This window comes from Ornithorhynchus anatinus, chromosome X1, assembly GCF_004115215.2.
Source record: "Ornithorhynchus anatinus isolate Pmale09 chromosome X1, mOrnAna1.pri.v4, whole genome shotgun sequence".
NCBI classification, from domain to species: Eukaryota; Metazoa; Chordata; class Mammalia; order Monotremata; family Ornithorhynchidae; genus Ornithorhynchus; species Ornithorhynchus anatinus.
The window spans coordinates 70,880,131-70,905,862 of NC_041749.1; the positions used below are offsets into that span (position 1 = coordinate 70,880,131).

Sequence of the window (25,732 nt, forward strand, 5' to 3'; positions counted from 1 at the left end):
TAGAGCAAGGGCCTGGGAGTTAGGACTCCCTGCCACTTGACTATTGTGTGACCATGGGCACGTCAATTATCATCTTTGTTCATTCAACAGTATTTATTGAGCGCTTACTATGTGCAGAGCACTGTACTAAGCGCTTGGAATGTACAATTTGGCAACAGATAGAGACAATCCCTGCCCACTGACGGGCTTACAGTCTAATCGGGGGACTCATCTGTAAAATGGGGATATGACTGTGAGCCCCATGTAGAACGTGGACTATGTCCAACTTGATTACCTTGTATCTACTCCAGTGCTTAGAGCAGTGCCTGGCACTTAGCAATTAACGAAAAAGATAAAAAACAGCAAGCAGGAGAATGGCCTTGGGCCCATTACCCAATTCCAGTACCGAGCATGGAATCCTGGTGGCAAGTGGGCAGCCCAGAAGGCTGGCTTAGAGGTGAGGAGTAGCAGGAATAAGGCCTAGAGAAAGGCAGAGTGTGCTTCGGCAAAGACCTGCAGGACTTGGCTGAGAAATAACAAGAAAGCAGAACAAGAGTGGTGAAAACAGGTACGTAAATGAATGGGAATAAGCAAAAAGGAGCAAAGGGGTAATGTGGAAAAGGACAGAAAACAGAGCTTAAGCTAGGTTGTGAGGCCAGGAGTCTTTTGCTTCCATTGTACTTTCCCCGGGGCTTAGTAAAATGCTCTGCATGCGGTAGGCACACCAACGTTCTTGATTTACTGCCTGATTATTGATATACTAATTATGGTGTTTAGGGGGAAGAGCTGGGTTATCAGATCAGGCATAGTCTCTGTTTCACACAGGGCTCACACTATCTCATCCCCATTTTTCAGATGAAGAAACGTGGGGGGGAGGGGTGCGGCAAAGGAGAGACCAGGCAATCCAACTCCCAGAACTCTCCTACCAGCAGAGCTCTGGGGGCTATGGCTGCCACCATCTTTTGTCCGCCATCTCGGGAACCAAGTCACCTTTCCCAACATTCAGGATATTGAGAAGGTGTGGAGAATTTTGGGACAGTATAGCCCAGACTGGAGTGATGAGGAACTTATTGTTGTTTTCACCATTGTTGCTTCTGAACTGCTCAGGAGAGTGCTTTGAAAATTGCAGAGACCTAATATGGGTTACCACTGATTGGTATCTCTGAGATCTGGACTTACCACAGAAAACACAGTTGGCTTTGTGAGCAGTTTAAGCAGCATCACCTGCAAATCACACTGAGCAGCACAAGATCCCCAGCAGTGAGGTCATAGGACTCAGGCAGCTCCTCAAAGTCACTGAGGCGCTTCCCCCTGGAAAACAGATTGGCTGGGTGGGCCACACAAGGAGAAAGTACTGGAGCAGGATTCCCAAGCGGCTGCAATTAATAGAAAGGAGAGGCCCACACCCCAGAATGATTCTCTGAGGGAACTACAAGTAACTCGTCAGTCTGCATCACCCACTTGGAAATTCAGTTGCCTGCCCCATTCAACACTACTCTGGATATCCATCCAGGGGTTTATTTATTCCTTGAAAAGCTGAGGCAAAGCACAGGCAGAGCTTCCTCCAAGAGCCATTCACTGTGGATTGCTTAATCTCAGGTCAGGTGGAGAGGACTTGGCAAAGGATTTACTTACCTTGTAGCCTTGGGTGGAACATCAGGGTGGAAAGTGTGTGTCCATCTGTGGGGTGGTAAGTCATGGTAAGTTATCACACAATTGATCCCCAGGATTGGAGATGTATCGTGGGGGGGTGGGAGGGAAGGAGCGATGGCTGTTAACCTGGGATGTGGTGTTCTAGAAAAGTAACTAAGGATGTTGACCATAAAAGAAACTTTAGGGGAACTACCTTTAACAACGTACAATTTTTAAAGAAACATTTGCAAAAATAAGTGCCATTAATGTTTTTATTTTTTCTTAATAATCGAGTTATAGTCAGGTTGCTTAGTACATAGATTTTAGGCTATACATGCATCTTTATCAATTAAATTACACAATCCAAAAGTTCATTCCCCTTGCTCCCCAGACCCTTCCAAAAGTTTACAAACCATATAAAATTCAGAGCAAAGTGGACTATATGTTAGGCCCCATATGAAAATAAATGGGGCTTGGAAACTAGAAACAAACGTATCAGAAATAAGCATAACTACCAGTACCAATGACTCTAAACCTGTTTGATTATGCTGGTGTGCACATTAACCTGATTATGATCATTAACTGCTCTTCTTTAGAAAGTGCTTCTTAATTAGTTAGATATGATAGGTAGGAGAAGCCTATTGACACATCTAAATCTATTATTTAAAAGCACTGTCTTCTTGTTCTTGTCTTAATAGCCCATTGCTCGGCACTAATTTGTTTGCATTATCCAAAAATGCTTAATAATGATATTTTGCTAACCCAGCTGTTCGGACTTTCAGTGTCAAAAGTAAATCCCAATTTTTCACAATGTATTTCATCTGAAAGCACTTAGGAATAACACGATGTAGACGGAAATCAATTTCCATGTAAAAAAAAAAAAAAAACGCCCAGATATTCAACCTGCAAAATGCTTCTTATTGCACGTTACCTGGAAGTCCTGTTAGCACGTACATCCATGTCTTGTTTTGGAAGACAGATAAACTATCTTTGCATTAACAGAAGAGGTCTTCCAACCAAATTCTAAATGGAAACATTTAATCTATTAAAAAATGGAAAATTACATCCTTAAACAGAAGGAATCCAGTCTAAGAATTTGAATCCCTGCCTTATAAAATGTCTTGAATACACTATACAAAGTCATTTTTGTATATCACATCGATTCTCAATCATGACCAACTCTTAGTACTAAATTTTATTGAAGCACATTTACAAAAGCAGAAATTGGCTTAAATTGTGTAATTTAGTTTAGTCCTGCTTCGAAATGGTAATGCCATTCAGCTGTGTGATCTATTTGCATGGCTAAACCCAGTTTTGAGGTTTATTATAGTTTAAACAATTAGTAAAAAATGCCCTATCACACTATCGGTTTGCCTTTACAAACATCAACCTAGTTCATAAAACCTCAGACCATGGTATTTAAAGTAGTCTTAGACATGCTTAAAATAAATCTCTCCTGGATTCTGGACTGCGTTTCTGTTTAGAAATTCCCATCAACAAAGCTGATGTTTGTTCCAGCTATTATGGGAGTTACGCTAACTTTGGATGTGGTATTTGGAATACAGGTTTCTATCCCACTCGAGTATGTCACAGAATAGTAAGAAAGAGGAGATTCCTTCAGCGCAAAGGCCAAGAAGGGGGTTTTCTCAGTTATATGGCTTGACTGAGCTCTTTTCAGAGCAAAATGGATGATGGACCTATGGAGGGAGGAAGTGTGGTCTAGCGGAAATCACATATGACTTGGGGGTCAGGAGACCCGTGTTCTAGTCCTGACTCTGTCACTTGTGTGCTGTGTGACTTTGGGCAAGTCACTTACCTTTTCTGTGCCTCGTTTCCTCATCCGTGAAATGAAAATGAATATACCTCTTCTCTGTCTCAGACTGTGCGGGACAGGGACTGTGCGCGTCCAATCCAATTATCTCGTATTGGCACCAGTGCCATCATTAACAGTAGTTGGATTGTTGGGCTTGATGCTTGCTGGTCTGGCCCTAGCTCCTCGTAGTGATGGATGCCTCACAAGTGGGAGAAGGAAGAATGGGGTGGGGGGGCTTGTTTGCCCCAGCAACCTGAAGTCTCAGAAACACTCAACATGCTTACAGTCCGGAAAACTGACACTGATGGGGATCTGTTTCCACATCTTTGGCGCCCCCTGCTGCCTCTCAGGCAACCACAGAATCGTTTGGAAGTATTTTGTCCTTTTTTTTTTTTTAGAACAAAGTAAAAAATACGTAACCTATTTTCCAGTGAGCCATTTTAAATAGGAATTAGTTTGTGACACTTGTATCGTTCATGACTCACAATGTGATATATGATCAATAAACTTGTTGCCCCAAAGTGGTCATTATAAACCAAATTTATTGTAGTAATGCAAGGCGGCAAAGAGCATTTGGCACATACATAAAGGAAAGACTTGAACGAAGTTTCTGCGTAAACTCCTCTTACTCTAGTCCCCTTCAGAAAGCCAAGAAATCACAAGTGTGGAAACCAAAATGAAACCTAAACAGCTTTCCCTAAAGTCTACAAGTGAGGAAAATATATCTTAAGAACAGTTGTGTTCTCGTGAAATTCCCGATTGGAAATTGCCATGTTTACCAGAAACTTAAATTTGCAATTTTTCAAAACAAGCTTTTCCTGGTAAGTACAGAATTTGCTCATTTATAGTTTCTCTAGTTTTTACTATGAAATAAGTTAAGGAAACATCAAAAATATTAAGAAATGTAAAAAGAAAACACTTGTAACATTTAAGAGGCCCTTAGGAAATCACTATAATTTATATTTATGGCCTAAGGCTAAAACCATTTTTTTATCTCCTTTCCTGTCATAAGATATTACCTGTTTTTCTCAATTCTGCAGGATAGCTCGTGGGTTTTTTTGCATCACATGAGTACTATTTATAATAATTAGTGCAAAAAACTACATTCTCTTAAATTAGCTTTTGTCAATAGGGATATTTTATGGGTGATTCAGAATCATACAAAGCAAAAGTTTAGATGAACTATTCCATTATGAAGAATTATATGAAGAATGTCAGTCTATACCGCTACAAGTAAACACTACTTTCCAAACACTTTAGGTCTTTTTGTGTAGGTAGGAAGCATAACTAATGGAGATTCTTAGTTGCAGTGTTAATTTTGCTAACATTCTGTTTTAACACAACACAAAAAAATTAGAATGAACCAACATTTCCACATGGGGGTATATTTGAACCTTTGAACAAAATGGGTACACTCTGTAACAAATTAAAGTCCTTGTTTAAACTGTTGCTGCATTGGAGCAAAAATGCACATCCCAACCTGAGAATCTAAAATGTGACACTCTCATGCCAACAACAGTTGTGTCCACTTTGACACGCAGAAGTTTATCCCATTGATCTAGGATACAAATCAACCGATGGAGTAACATCAACTAAACCCAAAAGTGCCCTGAAATTATCTTCAACTAGATAGCACAATCAGAAACAGTAAATCTCCCATAAAGTTATATTGCACATTTTCTTCTGTCAAAGTTAATATTTCAGTGCATCTCATAGTGATTTTCCCTTTCAGACCAAAGAAAAAGCTTTTGAACCACTTCAGGTCAAAGCAAACTTTGTTCCCAGCAAAATGCTCTGAGTACAAGAACCGAGAGACAGGTATTTCTGGGTACAGTTGAAGTCAATGGATAAATGATGTGTACAAAGCTGGCTGCGTGGACACACACAAAAACTGTAACTAAATAAAAGCCAGCAATCACCTACTCCAAGAACAATACATTTTTTTGGGGGCAAGTGTACTTGTTATTACAGTAACTGCAAAGTATATACCTGTTAAAGAAAAAAACAAGCATAACTGGGTCAACAAGTTCAGTCTTCTAGAAAATGAAGCCAAGCCTCCACCTTGATTTTTGCATTATGGGTTAACTTGTGCCATTTCACCACAGATATTGTCTTAGTAGAGTCCAACTTAAAGAAACAATGTACAACTTCATGCTTCCGACTCTCTCTTCTTCCCATCTTCTCCCAAATCACTGTCTTCTGATTGGCTACTACTAAGAACCATAAATTGTCCCTCACCACTGGGCTGGTTTGTTCTACTGGAAGCAGCTATCAAGCGACTTTGTTCCTCTAAGTCCTAAGGGGAACAAGAAATAAAGAAAAATAACTTTTTGGAGTGAAAGGGAAGTAGTACTTTGTGAGTATTCAAAAGGAGAAATTCCTGGGTAATGGTCTTTGGGGGCAGAACGGTTATTAGGAACACTCTAAAATGAACATCTTAGATTGGTGTTTTTTTCCCCAAAATGTTTTACATTATAATACTGAACGCAGGCTAAAGCAACCAAAAAAATGTCCAAACTGCTCAAACACTCCATCTATAGTGGCATCAAGATGGTTGGAGGAACTGTGAGATGGTTGTCCTCCCTGATAGTCACCCTAAAATTTACAGATGTCGACGGAGTTTCCCGTCAAAACCGATGGATGAGTCTTGGGACCCTCAGGACCGAGTATGTGCTCGAAGGAATAGATTATAGTGATGGCGATTTGCCACCTATCATCTCTAACTTTCCTTTTAATGACTCATTCTAGATCAACAGTCCATGAAGTACTGTTATCTGACTGCCATTAGAATGACTCTGATGAGGCAAACTGAAATTTTGGAATCACATTTTCTTTTGTGTGACATGAGTTCCCAAGAAGCCTAGCAGCGAAACATCTCTACCAGGTACTGAGTACACAGATAAATGAGAATTAAATTATTCTGCATTTTTTAAATTCACGATTCTTAGTTCAAAACCAAGAAGAGACATGCCGGTGGGTCAACATGTTGCAAAAAAGCAGTGCGTGGGAATACTCACTTCAGATGTGCTGTTGACTGAGGAGAACAAATGTCAGCTAGGCAAAATCATTACCTTCCCCACATAAAAGCAACAGTTTGTGAAACGACTATGACATAATTTGGCCGTGCAACTGATGATACAGTTAGCACTTAGATTTGAAAGGAAACCTGAGGACAATTCTGTTGTACAAAAAACATCAGCCAGATGGGCTTGTTATTCTGCAAGATTTGCACTATCAGATATACCTTTTCAATTTGTTTCTGTTTATTAAGTTCTCTCTCTTGTTTCTCTTTTACTCTGTCTATTTCCTTTTGTTTCTCTGATGCTCTACGGTCCTGAAGAAACAAAAATAAATACAGTGAAAACTTGAGAATCCGGACATGTGAAACACTTCCTTGAAAAAGCAGCTCTTAATAGTGCTTTAACCTTTTCAAGAGCAAAATTCCTGTTTCCATATTTGAAGGAGAAAAAAGGTACACATGAACGTTGCCTTTTACATCTAAAAGGGACATTAATAAAAGCAAACTCGTTACCACATGGCTTTTGGAGGAGGAGTTCAACTCCTTCTCCTCCTCTTCCCATCCCCCCACCATCTGCTCTTCCCCCTTCCCCTTCCCTCAGCACTGTGCATATTTGTATATATAATTTATTACCCTATATATTTTAATGATGTATATACTATGATTCTATTTATCTTAGATAGACTCTCTATATCTAGATATCTCTATGATTCTATTTATCTTATCTTGATGATCTTGTTTTGTTTTATTTTGTTCTGTTTTGCTTTGCTGTCTGTCTCGCACTTTTAGACTGTGAGCCTGTTATTGGGCAGGGGTTGTCTCTGTTGCTGAATTGTACACTCCAAGCCCTTAGTACAGTGCTCTGCACATAGAAAGCGCTGAATAAATACTATTGAATGAAAGAATGAATGAACCCCCAGCTTCAATCGAACAGATTTGACAGCTAGAGGTGGAGAGGCAAACAAGGTTTGCCCAAACTTTCAAAGGATTAGTGGCAGCACTCCAAGTAGGCGCTATCCAATAACCAATAATCTGGACCTTCTATTCTTATCCTGTCACCCGACCAGAGTTAGGGATTGCAGAAATATCATTTTTTAATTCTGATGGTGGGTCCAGAGGACCCATCTCGGACCTTTCCCCAAGGGTTAGAAAATGGGACTCAGATGTTCCCTATTGCCCCGTAGCCCTAGACTCTGGGAGGATGCAGGCAAAAAATAAATAGCTCTGAGCTCCTTCAGCTCAGAGAACTGAACTGCGGAAGACAGAGAAACATCTCTATCCCACTTCTATTCTTGCGGTAGAATCTAAGGTCAGAACAAGGGATGCAAAAGCACCTTCCATCCCCAGAGTCCTAGACTTCGGGTGGAAGATGGCAAATTTTAGTTGGATGCCAGGTCCCTTTAGGTTGACGAAGCTGGAAGAGAGGCAAGGCGGTCTGCATTCTGAAGTGGGGATGTTCCCACTAATGTTTTGGAAGAGCTACCAGTTGCAGAAGCAGCCAACTGCTTCACACAGAAGATTCAATAAGACATACCTTTTCGGGGCTCAGGCTTGTAACTATAGAATCAAATTCTCTGAATAATGAACAGTAGAATTTTACTGCTTTAATCTATCTACCATGACCTTGTGGATCATGAAACCTGTTTCATTAACTAGATATAAAGACTGGTCTACTAAGTATGCTTCGTAGCAAAACAGACACTGAGAAAACATATCCTTTTACCTATACATGCTGCACCAAAAAAGATATGTCTTGGTTTCTTACCAATTCCGCATGCAAAGCTATCTGTTTAGCCAGTCCAACAGAGTCACAAATCTAGAGTGGGGAAAATAAACATTTAGAGCATGAAAAACACAAGTACTTTTTAGAAAACCTAGTTTGAAGCATTTCATCAAGTGTGACACTAACACTTGTGTTATGCCCCGCTCCCCCACTTGTCTGCTGCATGACCTTGGGCGAGTCACTTCACATCTCCATGCCTCGGTTACTTGATCCGTAAAATGGAGATTAAGACTGTGAGCTCCATGGGGGACAGGAACTGTGTCCAACCCAATTACCCTGTATCTACCCCAGCATTTTGTACAGTGCCTGGCACATAGTAAGCACTTAACAAATACCTATAATTACATTAACTGGTTTGACTTTCCAAAGGCCCAGGCAAAATTAATTTCTAAAACAAAACAGAGAACAACTCATAATTGGGCCCAAGAGCAGCATCACTTGGTGAGCCTTTATTTTCCAGAGAGTCTGCCATTCCAAATGCCCCTGGTTTGCTGTTGAAGCCACAGAGGAATTTCAAAGATTGAATCAAGCAGTTGGGATTGCAGCCAGGAGAGTCCAGAAACTGCTGGGGCTGAAGAGAGAAGTGCTCTCCACTTACCCAACTCTAGCCTGTATCAGGACCAGAATAATTGAATGAATCAGGATACTGACAGTACTCCTGCCTCCCAGGCCTCCTGATGCCAGGCACTGGAAGAAAGGCATCAAACTCTTAGAGAGTCTGTTTTGTCCCTTCACTGGATTGTGGAATGGGTGGAAAAGAGCCACAAGCCGGCCATTTCCAGCCTAAACTTGGCCTACAGAAATGTTTCTACAATGCGGCCACTACAGCACCATCATCATATTTATTGAGTCCTTAACACATGCTGAGCACTGTACTGAACCCTTGGGAGAGTACAGTACAACACAGTTGGGTAGACATGTTTCCTGCCCACTGAGAAGCATCATGCTACATTTGAAATGCTTCAGTGGGGTTAAATGTGGATAGCATCTTTTCTGGTCAATGAATGTGCCATCACAATTGGTTGTACAACTTAAAAGGGGCAATTGTAATTGCAGAGCAGATGCAGGGGGGACAGAGGAGGAAGAGGAGGTGGCAGAAGAAGGCAAAGGGTTGGATGAGGTGATGGAAAAAATAAAAATAAATTGTGGTATTTGTTAAGTGCTTATTATGTCAGGCACTGTACTACACACTGGGGTGGATACAAACAAATCATGTTGGACACAGTCCCTGTCCCACATAGGGTTCATTTTACAGATGAGGGAACTGAGGCACAGAGAATTGAAGTGACTTGCCCAAGGTCACAGAGCAGACAAGTGGTGGAGCCGGGATTAGAACCCAGGTCCTTCTGATGCCCGGGCCCGTGCTCTATCCACTAGGTCAAAGAAGGAGGGTGAGCACGAGATGGAAGAAGGGTAGGGAGGGAAATGATATTAGGGAGAGGGTGTCTTCCTTGTCTCTCTCCTCCTTTTCTTACTTTGTCTCCCCCCGACACCCAATTCCCAAACCTCAATCTGTATGTGGTTGGATCATTTGGCAGGACTGGCATAAATTGCCAAGCAGAAAACCCCAGATGGAGAACCAGAGACTCTGGTAGGGGCAAGGCATGAAGGCAACAGGGACTTGAGAGCCCAACTGTAAACCTCTAATGGAACTGCATCTGTGACTAATAATAATGGTGGCATTTGTTAAGTGCTTACTATGTGCAAAGCACTGTTCTCAGCACTGGGGGGATACAAGGTGATCAGGTTGTCCCACGTGGGGCTCACAGTCTTAATCACCATTTTACAGATGAGGTAACTGAGGCATGGAGACGTTAAGTGACTTGCCCAAAGTCACACAGCTAACAAGTGGTGGAGCCGGAATTAGAACCCATGACCTCTGACTCCCAAGCCCGGGCTCTTTCCACTGAGCCACGCTGCTTCTCTGTAGCATCCCAGCCCCACAGCACTTACATAAGTATCCTTATACTCTACTATTTCCCCAAGCTGTAATTTCTTTTAATGTCTGGCTCCACCAGTAGACTGTAATAAGCTCCTTGGGGGCAGGGATCACATCTACCAACTCTTGTACTTGCCCAAGTACAATAAAGCACTCAATAAAATTCCACTGATTGAGAAATGCCGATGCACACACTCCTACACTATGCAGTTAATTTCTAGATGGGGCCTAAAAATAAACATTGGCCTGAAGTAGCAACTAATTTAGACCAAAATTAGAAGATAGATATCAGGATAATTTGGGTGTGGTCACATAATCTATATCCCTAGGCATCCCTTTGCAATTGCTGGTTCCTTTTAGGAAGCAGCGTGGTGCAGTGGAAAGAGCACGGGCTTTGGAGTCAGGGTTCATGAGTTCGAATCCCAGCTCTGCCACTTGTCAGCTGTGTGACTGTGGGCAAGTCAGTTAACTTCTCTGTGCCTCAGTTCCCTCATCTGTAAAATGGGGATTAAGACTGTGAGCCCCACGTGGGACAACCTGATTCCCTTGTGTCTAACCCAGCGCTTAGAACAGTGCTCGGCACATAGTAAGCGCTTAACAAATACCAACATTATTAAATTTCTGATGGGTAACAGGTGGAAGTGCAACATACCTTTTCCCCTTCATTGTTGGACTCAAATATGTAACAGATCAAAGTAGGATGGTTTTCTATTCTTCCTCCTGAAGTCCGAAGCACAAATCCTAAAAGACGTTTATTTTCCTGGTGTGTAGCACACAAGACTATGCTGGATAATGAAAACTGCAACATAAAACATTATCGATAAGAACAGGGCTTTCAAAGCCCAAAAGCCACTTTCTTGTAGGAGAGAATACATCTGATGATCATTATGTTTTTCTTATCGAATATTGAAACCAATAAATTCCAACAATAAAAGTAGTCTAAAATATTAAGTGGACAAAACAGGTGCATGCACTTAAAATGGTTCAAAATAGATCAATATATAATGAGTAGATTTTACAAAGACTTATTCCTCCGACAATTTCAAAAACGATATGAGCTTTAAATAGTAAACAGTGACAAGGCATTTCTTGTTTAATTTTCTATGTTATATAGCAGAATTTATAAAAACTCACATAAGTAATACAGAAATCTGGCAACGCTCTGTGGAATTGGGGGGAAGCAAGAAGAGGAGAGCATGTCAAAAAGGCCTTTGAAGGGCTAGGAAGGCCAACAACAAAATGAACAGAGAAAACAGAGAGGGATGCAGATGGTGAGTCAGAGAAAAGGAGAGAAAGCCAAGATCTAAGTTTCCCAGAAGTTCTTTGCAGGCTTCAGTTAGGATAGCTGAAGTTCAGAAATCTTTCAAAAACTTACTCTGAGCCTTGTGACCTGAGTCTGTGGATCTATTAACCTACAGGTGGTTATCCAGAGAAATAAAATAAAAAAAGTCATGAGTTTTTCGAAATCTATTTTTCAAATACTTAAAATAATCCAGAAGCCCAAATGCTAAAACCACAGTCTGAGGAGACACGTCATCATCCCAATGGGATTAGCACCACTACTTTTTGGAGCAGGAAACTAGCCAGAAGTGTAGGCACATTTTGCCCCCTGGCAGGAGACTGAGGCCCCAGCCAGCACCTATGGGACATCCCTGAACGACAGTGGGCTCTGATGCTGGCCCCATGGCTCCTCTCATCCCTGGAGGCCAGTAAAGATGAGCCATACTTCACCTCTGCCCCACTATCCCCAAATAACCTTGAGGATATTCTTCAAGGGTAAGGTGAGTGTTTGGGTTTTGGAGCTGCTGCTGCAGCCTTGTGAACCCCATGCACAGCTGCTTCCTGATCTGGAAGGGCCAGCTATTACCAGAGCTGCTGCCACTTGGCTTTGGACAGCAACTGCTGCAGAGGAAAAGGAGACGGCACGGCAGCGGAAGATAAGAATCTTCTTTCTTTCTGTCCTCCCTACCCTTTCTTCTTTTTCTTCTACCCTTCCATCTCCTCTCCTTCCCCTTCCTCTCCGACCCCTTTCTTCCCACTCCCGTTTTGCCCCAATGCTCTGGAGTCCCACCTCCAATGCTCTACCCCACATGTATCCATATAGACAAAAAGTAAAGTCAGAGCCCCTGGTTTTTTTGTTTTGTTTCTTTTGCTTTTTAAATCAGTACTTACTTTAAACAGTCACAAGTTACTAATAAATGTGATTCTGTCATTCGGAAGATGTTATGGATAGCCCGGGCTGCTAAGATTTGGCGCATTGTTTCATAGACAACGTCTGGATTTTCATCTGATTTTACCTCCATAGAGCCAAGAAATCTGACAATAAATAACTGATGAAGAATGGAATCTAAGGTAGAAAAGAGTATTTTGAGTGAGTTTGAGGCCCGTTTTTCCTTTTTCACAAAATTTACTCTTTATGTATAATATTGATGATATTAACATTAGTCATCGACGCTACTGATGTCTAATAAAATCAAATTATAAATAGTACAACAGATTAACTCAAGCCAGAAATATTTTGGGAGATCACCTGTGAATAAGAAAGTGGAAAAACCTAACCGTTCTCTTCATCGGTCAAGTATACTCTGAAAATGATTCTAAGCTCCTTGAGGGCAAGAGATCATATCTACTAATTCTACTGTACTCTCCCAAGTGTTTAGTAGACTGTTCTGCACATAGTGGGCACTCAATAAATGCTATTGATTGATGGACTTCAATGCTATTTACGGGATTGATGCTGAAATCTGATATCCCAAATAAGGGCTTAACACTACATGTACGCTAATGGATAGCTGTGATGTCAAGCATTCATTTAGCAACTTAGGTCATTCGTAAATGGCAGAAAGGAGTAATACTACTCAAGAAAACACCTGCCCCAGAGACACTGTTTTAATATACTAGTTGAATAAAGTAACTGTATAGTAATGGCAGCATTTATTGAGCAGCCATTTGGTGTGGTGCACTGTACTGGGAAATACAGACTAATTGATCAAGGTACTTATTGACCACTTACTGTATCTACAGCAATCAATCAATGGTATTTACTGAGTGCTTACTGTGTGGAGAGCACATTAATAAATGCTTGGGAGACTACAACAGAATTGGTAGACACGATCTCTGCCCACAAGGAGAAGACAATGTAATGGGGGAAGACAGGCACTAAAATCTGCTCTTTCCTCTCTCCATCCAGTTACTATATTGATACAAGCATTTACCTATCCCTCCTTGGCTACTGCATCTGCCTCCTCAATGACCTCCTGGCCGGGAGTACTATTACTACTATTTCTCCTATATACTTGTCATTCCTTATGTACTAACAAGGTAAGGAACTAATGGGAAGGTCGTTTGGTTGTTTTCTGCATGGGGACAATTTCTATTTAGAAACTATTCAGCAGCTATCCTTAAATAATAAGGCAGTAAACCAACAACTTTCTGAAATTGCTTTCCTCTAAATGTAAACCAGTTGGTATTTTTACCAAGAAAACACTATGGATCCACTACCAGAACGAATGCAGATGGAGGTGGAGCATTCTGGGAGAGATGTGTCCACGGTGTCGCTACGGGTGGGAGATGACTCGACGGCATAAGACAAACGCAATAACAACTATTTGAGAGCCCATGTATTCTAAGGGTTTCCCACAGTGGCGATGGGATAAGTAGACTGGGCTGGAGGCAGTAGAAAAGCCTCATATGCTTCTATCACTCAGGTAAATGAGCTAATGTGAGGGTTTCTCGGGCAGGCCATGAAATAGGACTAGTGATAATGTGGCTATATAACCACTGGCTTTTTCTGCATGGAGCATTGCTAAATGTGTTTGGTAGAAGAGACTGTTAGGCCCAGTACAGATTTTGGTGGAAAAAAAGGTATTTCCACCAGAAAAATCTCAAAAAATACTCAATCCATGCAGACTTCTTCAGCCACTTAAATAGCTGGAATCACTAACTTTCTCAAATATTTCAATGAACTTCTAATTAATAAGGTAAATGAAAACCTAGATTCTCTTCAATTCAGATGTTTATTTAATGAACAATTTATAACATTGTATAAGACTTACGTTCTCAATTAGATTTAAGAACTTTGCATACATCTCTCTATTCCTCAAAATCAACTAATAATAATGATAAATTTTTAAGCGCTTACTATGTACTAGGCACCGGGACGGATACAATATAATCAAGTTGGCTTCCCAGTCTCCTGACCGCTGGCTTTAAAGCACACAATCAGCTCTCTTGCCCACTACTTATCATCGTTCCCCTCCCACCACAACCCATCTCACACACATCTCTCCTCTCAAGCCAACCTGCTCACACTGTCTAGCATTCATCTCTCTTGCTGCCAAGCACTCATCAAGCGCTAGCTTCTGCTTGGAACTTGCTCCCATTTTACATTTTGGAAAAGATGAGACTGCTCTTCTCATCTTCACACCTTTCTGATTAACCCCCTATCTTCCCACTCTATTACTTCCCCCACTGCCACTTCAGCACTTCCACATCACCTAAACATTTGGATACTCACCCGACCCTCAACCCTCCCACTCGCTGCCCCAATCTCCTTGGGAAGACTTATGCACACATCTTTAAACTCTGTAGGTTCCCTCTAACCATAAGGTATTTTAGTGTCTGTCTTCCCTGCTAGATTGTAAATTCCTTGAGGGGAGGGATCATGACTACTAATTCTATTCTTCGTAGAGTACCCTATTGACTGAATTATTTTGTCAACAGCGAGAGAGCTGTTGCTAAACAGTGCAATAAATACTGTTGGCTCAGAGTGTCATATTTTACTGAGACAATACAAAGCAATTCAGAAGAGTTTTTCACTCAAAATAGTATTGAAGACTTATTTTACCTTCAGTTTTGGATTTGGGGCCTTTTCCAGTTTCTCCAAATGGATTTGTACGTCTTGAAAAATTAGAAAATTAGAAACAGATTCAGTTAACATGAGTCATGTCAGCTAAATCAAATCAGAGCCCTGCCCGAAAACATGTAGACTCATGGTGCACTTTCCCATCATGAACCATCCTTCCCTTACACCCCACACTATTTTCCTTAGTATTTTTCCTTCCTGTGTATTGGTAACAGCAATAACTGTGGTGTTATTTTAACCTCCCCCGACCAACTCCACTCTCCTAGGGGCCACCACAACTGTCAGTTTAGCAATGAAGGCAACCTTGAAGGAAGTCTGTGTAAGCTAATCATGACAAGGTCCTGTAAGTTTCTCCTCTAGACTGTAATCTCCTTGTGAGCAGGGAACACATCTACCATCTCTATTACATTGTGCTCACCCAAGTGCTTAGTACAGTGCTCTGTGCACAGTAAGCACTCAATAAATATGACTGACTGACTGATCCTGCACTTTCTCTATGTCAGTGTGTTTGGGAGGTTCCAGGATCACTCTCTTCAGTCAAGGATGCTTGTGACAACTGCCACAATTGCCTCAGCCAGGCCTTGAGTCAAGTAATACTGAAATATAAAGATGAATCAGAGTTTGAGAAACACGACTTTATGTATGCATTTCCAAAAGAAAATTTCAATAGGTACAAACCCATCCAGACTGCCAGTTGCAGCTCAAAGAAATACACTTTTTTAAAAACACAGAAGAGACACTGGCTTATTTCTGACAATATCCTAAGAATTTGTTCAGTATAAAAAGGCTATTTCTACATGTACACACCTCATTAAGTAAAAATGCTGTGCACTTGCTGTCACAATATCTTGAGGCAGAAGAGAAGGATTGTGAAAAGCAAATAAAAAGGTAGAAGTGTAACTTTTAAAAGTGAACATTGTAAGGAAAAGAAATTACTCTTCATTTGTCTGCATAAGTGAATTCTTATTTTACTCAAAATAAAAGATAGGAAAGTAGGAAAATTACAATCCAATCTGTGTTTTAGGAGAAGCAAAGGGACTCAATTTGTTAGGGCTTCTTAAGTGATTCTAAAATAAGTCTGGCATTGATATAGCATGAAAGGTCATCTCAATTACATGCCTGACCTATTACATCAATGGCTATCTATTTCTGGTGACAACAGATGATGACTGACTGCTTGACTCAGGTTGCATCACTGATTTTGAACAAATGGATATTGAAGTTCATTTGGTGTTCCATTTTATGATGAAATGACTTATTTTTCATCTTGTAATTACTGTAATTTAAATGCTCAAAGAAGAATACTCCCCACCAAGGTGAAAGATGATTCATTCATATTCCCTTGGAAAGATTTAGAGAAAATACTATCCTTGGTTTTTTATGCCTAAATTTTGGAGTTTTTATGCCCAAATTACAAAGCTACAACTTCTTTAAAATTAACACTGATGGGGGAGGACCTAGCTAAAATGACTTTTAATATAACAGTAGATTAACACAGGAAGTTGTGCAGGTCAAAAATATTAGGTGGTTCAGGAAGGATTTGGATACATTCATGAATGAGAGGTCTTCATTGGCTTACTAGAAGGCCGGTTAAGGTGAAAGAAGAAAAAGTTAGAGATGCTAATAGTGACAAGGTTAGTGAAGTGGCTCTCTGGACTGACAGCTTCTAACTAGAAGGTATGCCATAAATCCTGAAATCCTGCTAGTCCCTCCGGGAATAGGTATTGCTCCCTCCCCTTCCACTCCAGAGAGGCCAGAGGTTGTGGTGCCTGTCAGAGTCGATTAAGTAGGCCATCATCTGGTACCATGCCAGGAGTTTCAAATGCTTAGCATAGATCCTAAAGTTTAAGAATGTTGGGTCATCAACTGGTGATAGGGAAATTTGGAGATGTAAGAATACAAAGATAGGTGCAGGACTGGACACCAAGGATGGAGGGAGGGGTGTTAAGCCATTAGCTTCATACCCAAAACATTTTGGGTTGTGTGGCCCAACCCTCTTGGTGGAAAAAAAGTTCTAGCCTGAAGCTAAAGCCCCGACGGGCCTCTGTTCATAGCTCTTTCCTGTCTCTAGTTGCAAGCTGGGAAAGCACACTCCTGGCTCCACACATCCCTGAATGAGCCATAAGTGCTCCAAGCTACGTCCTGGAGCCACGGCCAGTAAGTATTCCCAGTCAGAGCCTTAAGGTGGAAATAGGTGCTCTGAGACCCTCCTGGCTTCACCTTCAATTACAGGCTGCACACTCTTAGCCCTTGCCTCACCAGGAAATGGAATCCTCACCGAGGCCCGGCCAATTTCTGTGTACTCTTTTCCCTCTCCCTTTGTCTCCTTGTCTGGCCCTTGGATTCGCTCTCTGAATGTCTATTTCCCTGACTCAATGTGTGTTTTGTATGTGCATCCACCTCATTGGCCCTGTGTGGGTGTTTATTTACAACCTCTCCATCTCCTGTGTGTGTGTGCATGTCCATCTCCCTGGCCCCAGTGTGCATGTGTGTAGCTGGTTACCCGTCTCCCTAGTTTTGTAGGATAAAATGTTTCATTGTTTTCCCTAGTCCCACTCCCTAGTAACCCTGCCTCAAGTTAGTCTAGGTTGAGTTCTTAAAGGAAAACATTAGGGATGTTAAATGCTGTATCTGAATCACAAGGGGGGGATGTCCCTAAAGGGTAATCAGCACACCGTTCCTTTATACATCTGTCAAAGGCAGCATAGCGGGCTTAGGTTGCCCCACTGGATCTGACTCAGTATGGCATTTCTTAAGGAGACAGATTTTTTTTTGCTGTTGTTGTTCTTGTTTCACTTACCTGCCTGAGTGTCCAGAAGTTTTGCCCTGGTCAGGTATGTCTTCACTAACTGGAGAAATTATGTCAAATTGGATAGGAGTATCAGGAGCAACAAGAGAATCCAAAGAGAGGGCAGTCAAAATTGCTGACTCCGAGCCCAGAGATCCTGAACTACCAGTGCGAGCTGTGGGTGGTTGGTTTTGTCTAAATAATGAAAAAAATGGAAGAAAACACGAAAATGACACTTTTTAAAAAATTAAGCTTTTCTAAATTTTAAACTCCATAAAAACAGAGATAATATGACAACAAAAATACTTGACCGTGACTTTAAAATTACCAAACAAATTCTACTTGACTTCTTGTTTAGACACATGACATTTCTGTCCCCTCCTGACCATTTTTTTGGTAAAACTTGAGACTGACCTGCAGATCTAAAGCACCCCATGACCAGATGTTATCAGGATTCTTAAGCCCCATATCTTAGGGCTCTCTGGTATTTTTTAAAAATTTGGCTTAGTGCACTAACAGTAAAGTGCCACAACTTTCAAGACAATGAGTTGAACTGGTCAGGATTTTTTTTTTTTTTTTAAACTTCAATATGAGGTTCATAACTCCTCCTCTAAACAAAGTAATGTTTCAATTACTTTAATCATATGTCCTGAAAACAAAGTAATGTTTCAATTACTTTAATCACATGCCCTTTGAAAGAGCTCCTTAAAAGTCCTACGGTCTTATAACTTACACTGTCGATCTCAAGTTCTCATGCCTCTGTTGGAAGGAGGGAGAGGGGGTGACGGCCTCCAGAGCCGACTGGTTGACTCTTGCAGCAATTTCCTGTTTTATTTTTTAAGAAGAAATGGATAAATACAGTGTTTCAAAAGAACACCATCCTCCAAATAGACTTTGATTTTGTCTAGTATCACTACAAAAAATTCAATAGGCTGATGCCAAATAACTTCACATGATCATAACACTGAATTTCCTTTGGCCATTACTATGATCATATACAGCCTCATCACCTTCATATTAGCATAAAGATACCACTTCATATTTTAAATTTTAAAACTGTTAACTATGATATCTTTGGAATAAGGTAAATGCAGGGAGAGAGAATATTCATGAAATGTGAAAGATTAAGTTCTGTGAATAAAATAGATAGGGATTTCATGTTTTCCAAAGTGCCTTATTTATACTTGGGAATATGTAAACACTTGTGAACTTTCAAGGTTATAATGGATGAAAGAAGTAACAGACCTTGTTGTCTTGCAACTGACATTTTAGCCCTTAAAACTGCACTTACAAATGTCAGAAAAGTGATCATAAAATTAAAATATTAAAAACTGCACAAAGGCACTACCATGATCACTTTGTCAATACTAAACAGTGCCCAAAAAATGCCAGTGCATTTTTCTGTACACCGCTTTGGGAGATTTAATTAATAACCATGATTATTCTTCCACTGACAGAGCTGCAACAAGTGTGAAAAATTTGAATGTTTACAATAAATCAATTTAGTACAATGAAACTATACCAGTTCAGTACAATTTCAAACTCTGAAATGGCATTATATTTTAGATTTATGGAAATCCAAACACTATGTTCTTTATATTCTCCCCATTTTTGCTTTTATTCTTTCTTTCAATTAATATTACAAACAAAAGTCCGACTCACAGATGATTAAATTAGTGAAAAGCAAAAAGCTTTTCATAATTACTGATTTTCAAAATTACACACTTAAAACAGTCAAAAAATAAAATGGGCAAATAAATTACTGCAATACAAAAACCCTACAAAGTTAAATTGTACTCTAAGACTTGAAAATACAAATACCTTTGATTTAATTAACAATATGCCAATCCTCATTTGGATTTATTATTAATAACAATAATAATAATTTGTGGTACTTGCTAAATGATTACTCTGTGCTAAGCACTAAACTAAGCACTAGGGTCAATATAATCAGATTGGACACAGTCCTGAACCACCTAAGCCTCACAGACACTGAATTCCCACTGTACAGATGAAGCAACTGAACCACAGAGAAATTAAGTGGTTTGCCCAAGGTCATACAACAGGTAAGTGGTAGAGCCAGGATTAGAGCCCAAGTCTCCTGATTCCCGGTCCTCTGCTCTTTCCACTACACCATAGTATTTTTTGTTCAATTTATCTATTAGATCTTTAAAATTACCTCCGGATTTTCAGTTAAATATATCTGCTTGGAGATATTGTTTATTGTACAAATCCACTGAAAGAGAAAAGGAGAAAAATCTTCATATTCAGTATTTTACTTAAATTCTCTTCATTATTTTCCACTCATATCCCTCTAAGGAGAGAATATCTGATGTTTAATACAGGGAAATACAACTTCGTTGAGAGCAGCAACTACTTACACATTTTTCTAATTAGGGAAGCATCTTAAATATTTTAAGTTTTATTCTTGCCTCAAAAATACTTTCTTTAAAATGTCCATCACATTCAGTATTTGTATTATTATTCTTTAAGCACTTAAAACACTTGAGTTTCATCAGCAATTATAAAATCAGTTCATATTCTATTCCATATGTTAACTATGGGAGCTTGACAAGAGTGAACAATCGAACAACATTTAAACTATCAACACTCTTTTATGCCTTTATCTCTCCACCAACTAACTGTCAATTCTACTCAGAGGCATAATATAAAACACCTTGGTTTCAGGCACCCTAAGTTTCAATTGTAAAATTCAATATAGTGCTAGTGCACGACAGGTATTCCAGCTGTTTTAGTCAACTTATTTTCTTTTGACATACTTTCTTTACTCTTTCTTCTTCCTCAAAATCAATCAGTCATACTTAGTGAGCACTTACTGTGTGCAGAGCACTAAACTGTACTGAGCTGTAAGCACTTGGGAGAGCACAATAAAAGAGAGTTGGTAGATATGTTCCCTGCCTACAACAAATTTACAGATTAGAGGGGGAGACAGACATTCATATAAACGAATTACAGATATGTACATAAGTGCTGTGGGGATGAATAAAGAGTGCAAATCCAGGTGCAAGGGTGAAACAGAAGGAAGTGGGAGAAGAGGAAATGAGGGCATACTTGGGAAAGGCCTCTTGGAGTTGATGTGCTTTTAATAAGGCTTTGAATGTAGGGAGAGTGATCGTCTGTCGGATATGAAAAAAGAGGGCATTCTGGGCCAGAGGCAGGATGTGGGTGAGAGGTCGGCGGCAAGAGATGAGACTGGGGTACAGTGGGTAGGCTGGCATTAGAGGAGCAAACTGTGTGGGCTGGGTTGTAGTAGGAAATCAAGGAGGTAAGGTAGGAGGGGGCAAGGTGACTGAGTGCTTTAAAGGGCATTTCTGTTAAAATACTGAATCATGACTGTAATTTATTAACCTTTTATTGTCACTAAATCCAACAAAAAGCATTCACTTGCAAGCTTCTCTGAAATGCTGAAAAGATTACCCAGCTCAAAAAGTACTAATAAATTATTTTTACTGAGGAGCATATAGAACACATATGACATGCTACTTTCCAAAACATCTGGCAGCTAATCTGTTCCAGTGCTATTTTAATAAGAATTCTTTTCTAACATCTTTTCCCACTGACACTGATATAGTCCTGCAGACCATAAGCTCACTGTGGGTAGGGAATGTGTCTATCAATTCTGTTATGTAGTACTGTCCCACGCTTAGTACACACTATGCACACAGCAAGCACTCAATAAATAGTATTGATTGATTAACTGAATGAATGAATGCTTTAGTCAGTTTATGTTGTCTTCAGAGCTCAGAATTTTCCTTTCGGTTTGAAGGAAGGACTTCAAGGAATCATTCTTTTTAAGTATCTTAGCTTCCACACTAGGTGAAATAGGAACAGAAAGGGAGCTAAAAACAAAAGATTTGTGAGGGAAGAAAAAGGATTCCCAAATTCTTGTTTTTCTGTCTTCAAGTTCCCCCACAGTTGAAATTATAGCTGCTTCCTGCAATAGGCTATATCAGCTGCCACTGCATTCTCAGTGCAACATAACTCACTCAGGGATGGGTAGAGAAAAAAAATAAATCAAACTGATACCTCAGGATGCTACCAGACTACCAGCTAAGAGTAGTGTTACAAGATCACTTCCTGACTTCAGCCTCCCAGATAGTGCTGCAGAAATTACTTTGGGAAAATAATAGATTTTAACATATTTTTAAAAAGAAATACAGTAGAGGGGGCGTTACCTCTTCATAGTCTTTTTTACTCTCTGCTTGTAAAATTGAAGACCTGGAAAGGGAGAAAAAGAGTAACAAAGTAACTTCCAATGAAATTTTGAAACATACCTTCCTCTTTAATGTAAAAAAACTCTCAAGGCTTTAAATGAAGCTGCTATGCAACCAAACACAAAAACGTTATGATTCAATGTGGGCATAGAAACAAACAGTCCTTTGCATATTTTAATTGCTTTTTTTTTCTGCTCCCACTGTTTGAACATTCAAAGCCCAATGCTATTCTGAACAGAATGGCTGTGATATCACTTAAGACAAAATTTGACTAATGGTGTGTAACGGTAACCACATGGTACCAAAAATCACTCACAGGTAGAAATGAAACATTACCACTCGCCGACCACAGCCAACCTTCCAAAATTGGACAATGTTAACATTTAAATAAAAAGCTGAAATTTCTATTTAGACAACCATTCTCTTTCCATGAAATTAGTTATATGAGTATATGAACTGATGAGCTCTATTCATCCTTGGTACATTTTCCTACAAATTTGGTTCCTGGAGATGGGAGGGACCAAGATCTGGGGTTCTCGAGGAAGGAGCAGAAGCAGAGCAACTCTTTAGCTTTTCTAAGACTAGGTGCTTATACTCCTGCTGTTGCTGGGTGACCCTTAACACCTACTATGTCCTTTTTGGTTTTTCACTTCTTGTAGGTTCCTATACAACATAAAGTCCAGCATACCTCCATAATCAGAAGAGCAAAAAAGGCTGCAAGCTATTTCCCCAACACTATTTAATCAGCATGTGTTTCCCTTTAATAAGGATGTCTAGTGATGTTTTCTTCTATAAAAAAGGTATCAGTGCCAGTGGGAAAAGATGACTGTTCATCAGAATGTAGATCACAGGCATCAGGAGAGTTTTTCTTTCAACTTCCAAATCTTTCCTCTGGATGAGTCCAGGGAAACTGGGGCTTCAAGGGAAGTGCAATTCCCCTGTTCCATGCCTCCTGATTAATATGGAGAAAGGTGTGAAGTCTTATTTTTACACTGATCTATGAGTTCTCTCAGGGAGGGGTATTGTGGGACTGAGCTGTGGGTCTGCCTACAAAAAGGAAAGGAAACCTTCTTTGAACTCAGATTCCACATATTTTATTTAAATTTTTCTTTACCATTCTTTCATTATTTACCTGGCATTTCCATTACTGAATGCCTTCTAATCACCAGTGTTCTATACATCTGGCTTGACCCTGAAAGAGGAGCTTCTGGTGAAGCAGCATTCCCACTGTGGGCAGGGAATGTATCTGTTATATTGCTGGGTTGCACTCTCCCAAGCGCTTAGTACAGTGCTCTACACACGGTAAGAGCTTAATAAATACCACTGATTTGACTCATTGATTCCCCTGCTCCTGGCTTTCTAGTTGGAATGTTGTAGGGCTTGTGTTTTTAATCTTTTTTAGGTTTTTGAAAACCCTATCCCACTCCTTCATGATCTCCAAGTGTCACCTCCACATTGCATACTTTTTGATCAGGGTGCTGGGTGATGAGAGAAGAGTCATCATGGCACTGTCTCCCTGAAACACTGCCTCTTCTTGCCTATGCTCTGCTTGCCTATGCTCCTGCCATCTTCCAGCTCCAGCCTGTCTAGTTGTGCATAGGACAACTATCAGTTTTTTCCCTGCTGTTCTTTGTTTTATTTTTCCTTTCTTGCTTAGTGCCTTTTCTCTGGTTCCCATAAACAGGAGCAATTAGATGCCATGAAAGAAGAAATGGCTGTGTGCTTGCACAAAACAGAGGTCAAGGCATGCGTACTATAATGCAAGACCACCACTACCATCTGATTGTAGAACTGATAGTACTGAATTTCAACTACTCCAATACAATTATCTTTGGACATTTGAGATTATTAACTGAACGGATTTATAAACAAGGTTAACGAATTCTCTAAACCAAAAAAAAATATGTTATGATTGCATTTTAATAGCAATCCAAAGCTTCTTAAATAAGTAGGCCCTTAACTATCCCAATGCTACAGAGCCAAAATGGCTCGGGTAGGCTATTTAGCATAGACAATTGAAAAGGGGGGGGTGGTGGGAACAAACCCAGTTCAGCAAAAAGTTACAGAAATTATTACATTTGCCCTTTTCAAGTTAGTGAAAATGAAAGAATATACTCACTTCTTTCCATCAAAAGAAGTGATCTGAAAACAGTATCGCCTGTCTTCACAGTCCACAGCCATTACTGAACAGTTGTCTATATCCATGGCAAGTCCTCCTGCTACATCACCTCGGGCCTGACTCATCAGATTTCCACCTTGAGTAAAGTAAAACTGCCTATCCCAGGTAGATGATACCAAGCCGGTCTTACTAAATGGAGAAAGCACATTCAAATTTAGTAGGGACAGATATGTTATACCTCACTGTTTGCAAAATATGTAAGATGCTTGTGGGTAGGGAATGTGACTACCAATTATGTTGTGTTGTACTCTCACAAGTACTTAGTATAGTGCTCTGCACACAGAAAGTGCTCACTAAATACCATTGATTGATTGATAGTAGTAGTATTTCATTCATTCATTGAATCATTTAAGCAGCATTTACTGTGCACAGAGCACTGTACTAAACACTTGGGAAAGTACAATACAACAATAAACAGTGACATTCCCTGCCCACAGTGAACTCAGGGTCTTGGGAGGGGGAAGGGGAGAGAGAGACATCAGTACAAATAAATAAAATTACAGATATATACATAAGTGCTGTGGGGCTGGGGGTGGGGGGGACAGCAAAGGGAGCAAATCAGGGCAACACAGAAGGGGGTGGCAGATGAGGAAAAGCGGAGCTTAGTCTGGGAAGGCCCAGATAGATGAATTCTTCTAATTAAAATTTATTTAGGTTATTAGATGAGAAAGGCTACCTGCATTTCCAAAATTATTTGACAAACATCCTAGTGAAGATTCTTTGTGCATTTTACTCTATATGGCAATTCACTGGATGACACCACCCATGGAAAATGGCTCAGTAGGAACATGGTCCTGGGAGTCAGAGGATCTGGCTTCTAATCCCAGCTCTGCTACTTGTCTGTTGTATACCTTGGGCAAGTCACTTAACTCCTCTGTGCTTCAGTTTCCCCACCTGTTCCCTCTCCTACTCAGAGGCTCAGCACCATGTGGGATAGGGACTGTGTCCTGACCTGATTATCTTGTATCTAACCCAGCATTCAGAACAGTGCTTGGCACGCAATAAGCCCTAACGAATACCCCGATTACTATTACTGATTATTAAAACATAATGTTTAGAACAGAGTTCAGATTTCCAGCCAAATTGAAGAGATTACAATATTGAAATAGAATATTTTCAACATATATAAATTATTAAGTACTTTCTAATCAGAGGTGGGCAAATACAGCCTATTGGTTCACTTGGCTTAGGTCAAATCTGGGCCACTAACTAACTGGTGGTGGAGGCAACTGTAGTTTTTCCCAAAGTGGCTCCTTAACTGGCTTCAAGTCTGCTGCGGATGCAGTCAGCAAGTCCCTCATTCCGCAGCCCCTAGAGCTATTAGAGAAGCAGCGTGGCTCAATAGAAAGAGCACAGGCTTGGGAGTCAGAGATCATGGGTTCGAATCCCGGCTCCGCCACTTGTCAGCTGTGTGACTTTGGGCAAGTCACTTCACTTTTCAGTGCCTCAGTTATCTCATCTGTAAAATGGGGATTAAGACTGTGAGCCCCACGTGGGACAA

At 40.4% G+C, this 25,732-nt stretch overlaps 1 protein-coding gene across 1 annotated transcript in view; it reads right to left on the bottom strand.

Annotated features, from left to right (window-relative positions):
• Window positions 1-3,949: 3,949 nt before the first annotated feature.
• The window catches only part of APPL1 (adaptor protein, phosphotyrosine interacting with PH domain and leucine zipper 1), a 48,402-nt gene continuing 26,619 nt past the window's right edge, over window positions 3,950-25,732 (bottom strand). The window contains exons 11-22 of the mRNA XM_029051157.2: window positions 24,172-24,360; window positions 22,014-22,056; window positions 19,997-20,053; window positions 18,551-18,642; window positions 17,830-18,012; window positions 15,012-15,064; window positions 12,338-12,512; window positions 11,541-11,577; window positions 10,818-10,964; window positions 8,209-8,259; window positions 6,669-6,758; window positions 3,950-5,720 (exon numbers count right to left, since the gene is read on the bottom strand). Coding sequence (XP_028906990.1) covers window positions 5,574-5,720; window positions 6,669-6,758; window positions 8,209-8,259; window positions 10,818-10,964; window positions 11,541-11,577; window positions 12,338-12,512; window positions 15,012-15,064; window positions 17,830-18,012; window positions 18,551-18,642; window positions 19,997-20,053; window positions 22,014-22,056; window positions 24,172-24,360 — 1,264 coding nt within the window. The 3' untranslated portion in view covers window positions 3,950-5,573. The remainder of the gene's footprint in view (window positions 5,721-6,668; window positions 6,759-8,208; window positions 8,260-10,817; window positions 10,965-11,540; window positions 11,578-12,337; window positions 12,513-15,011; window positions 15,065-17,829; window positions 18,013-18,550; window positions 18,643-19,996; window positions 20,054-22,013; window positions 22,057-24,171; window positions 24,361-25,732) is intronic.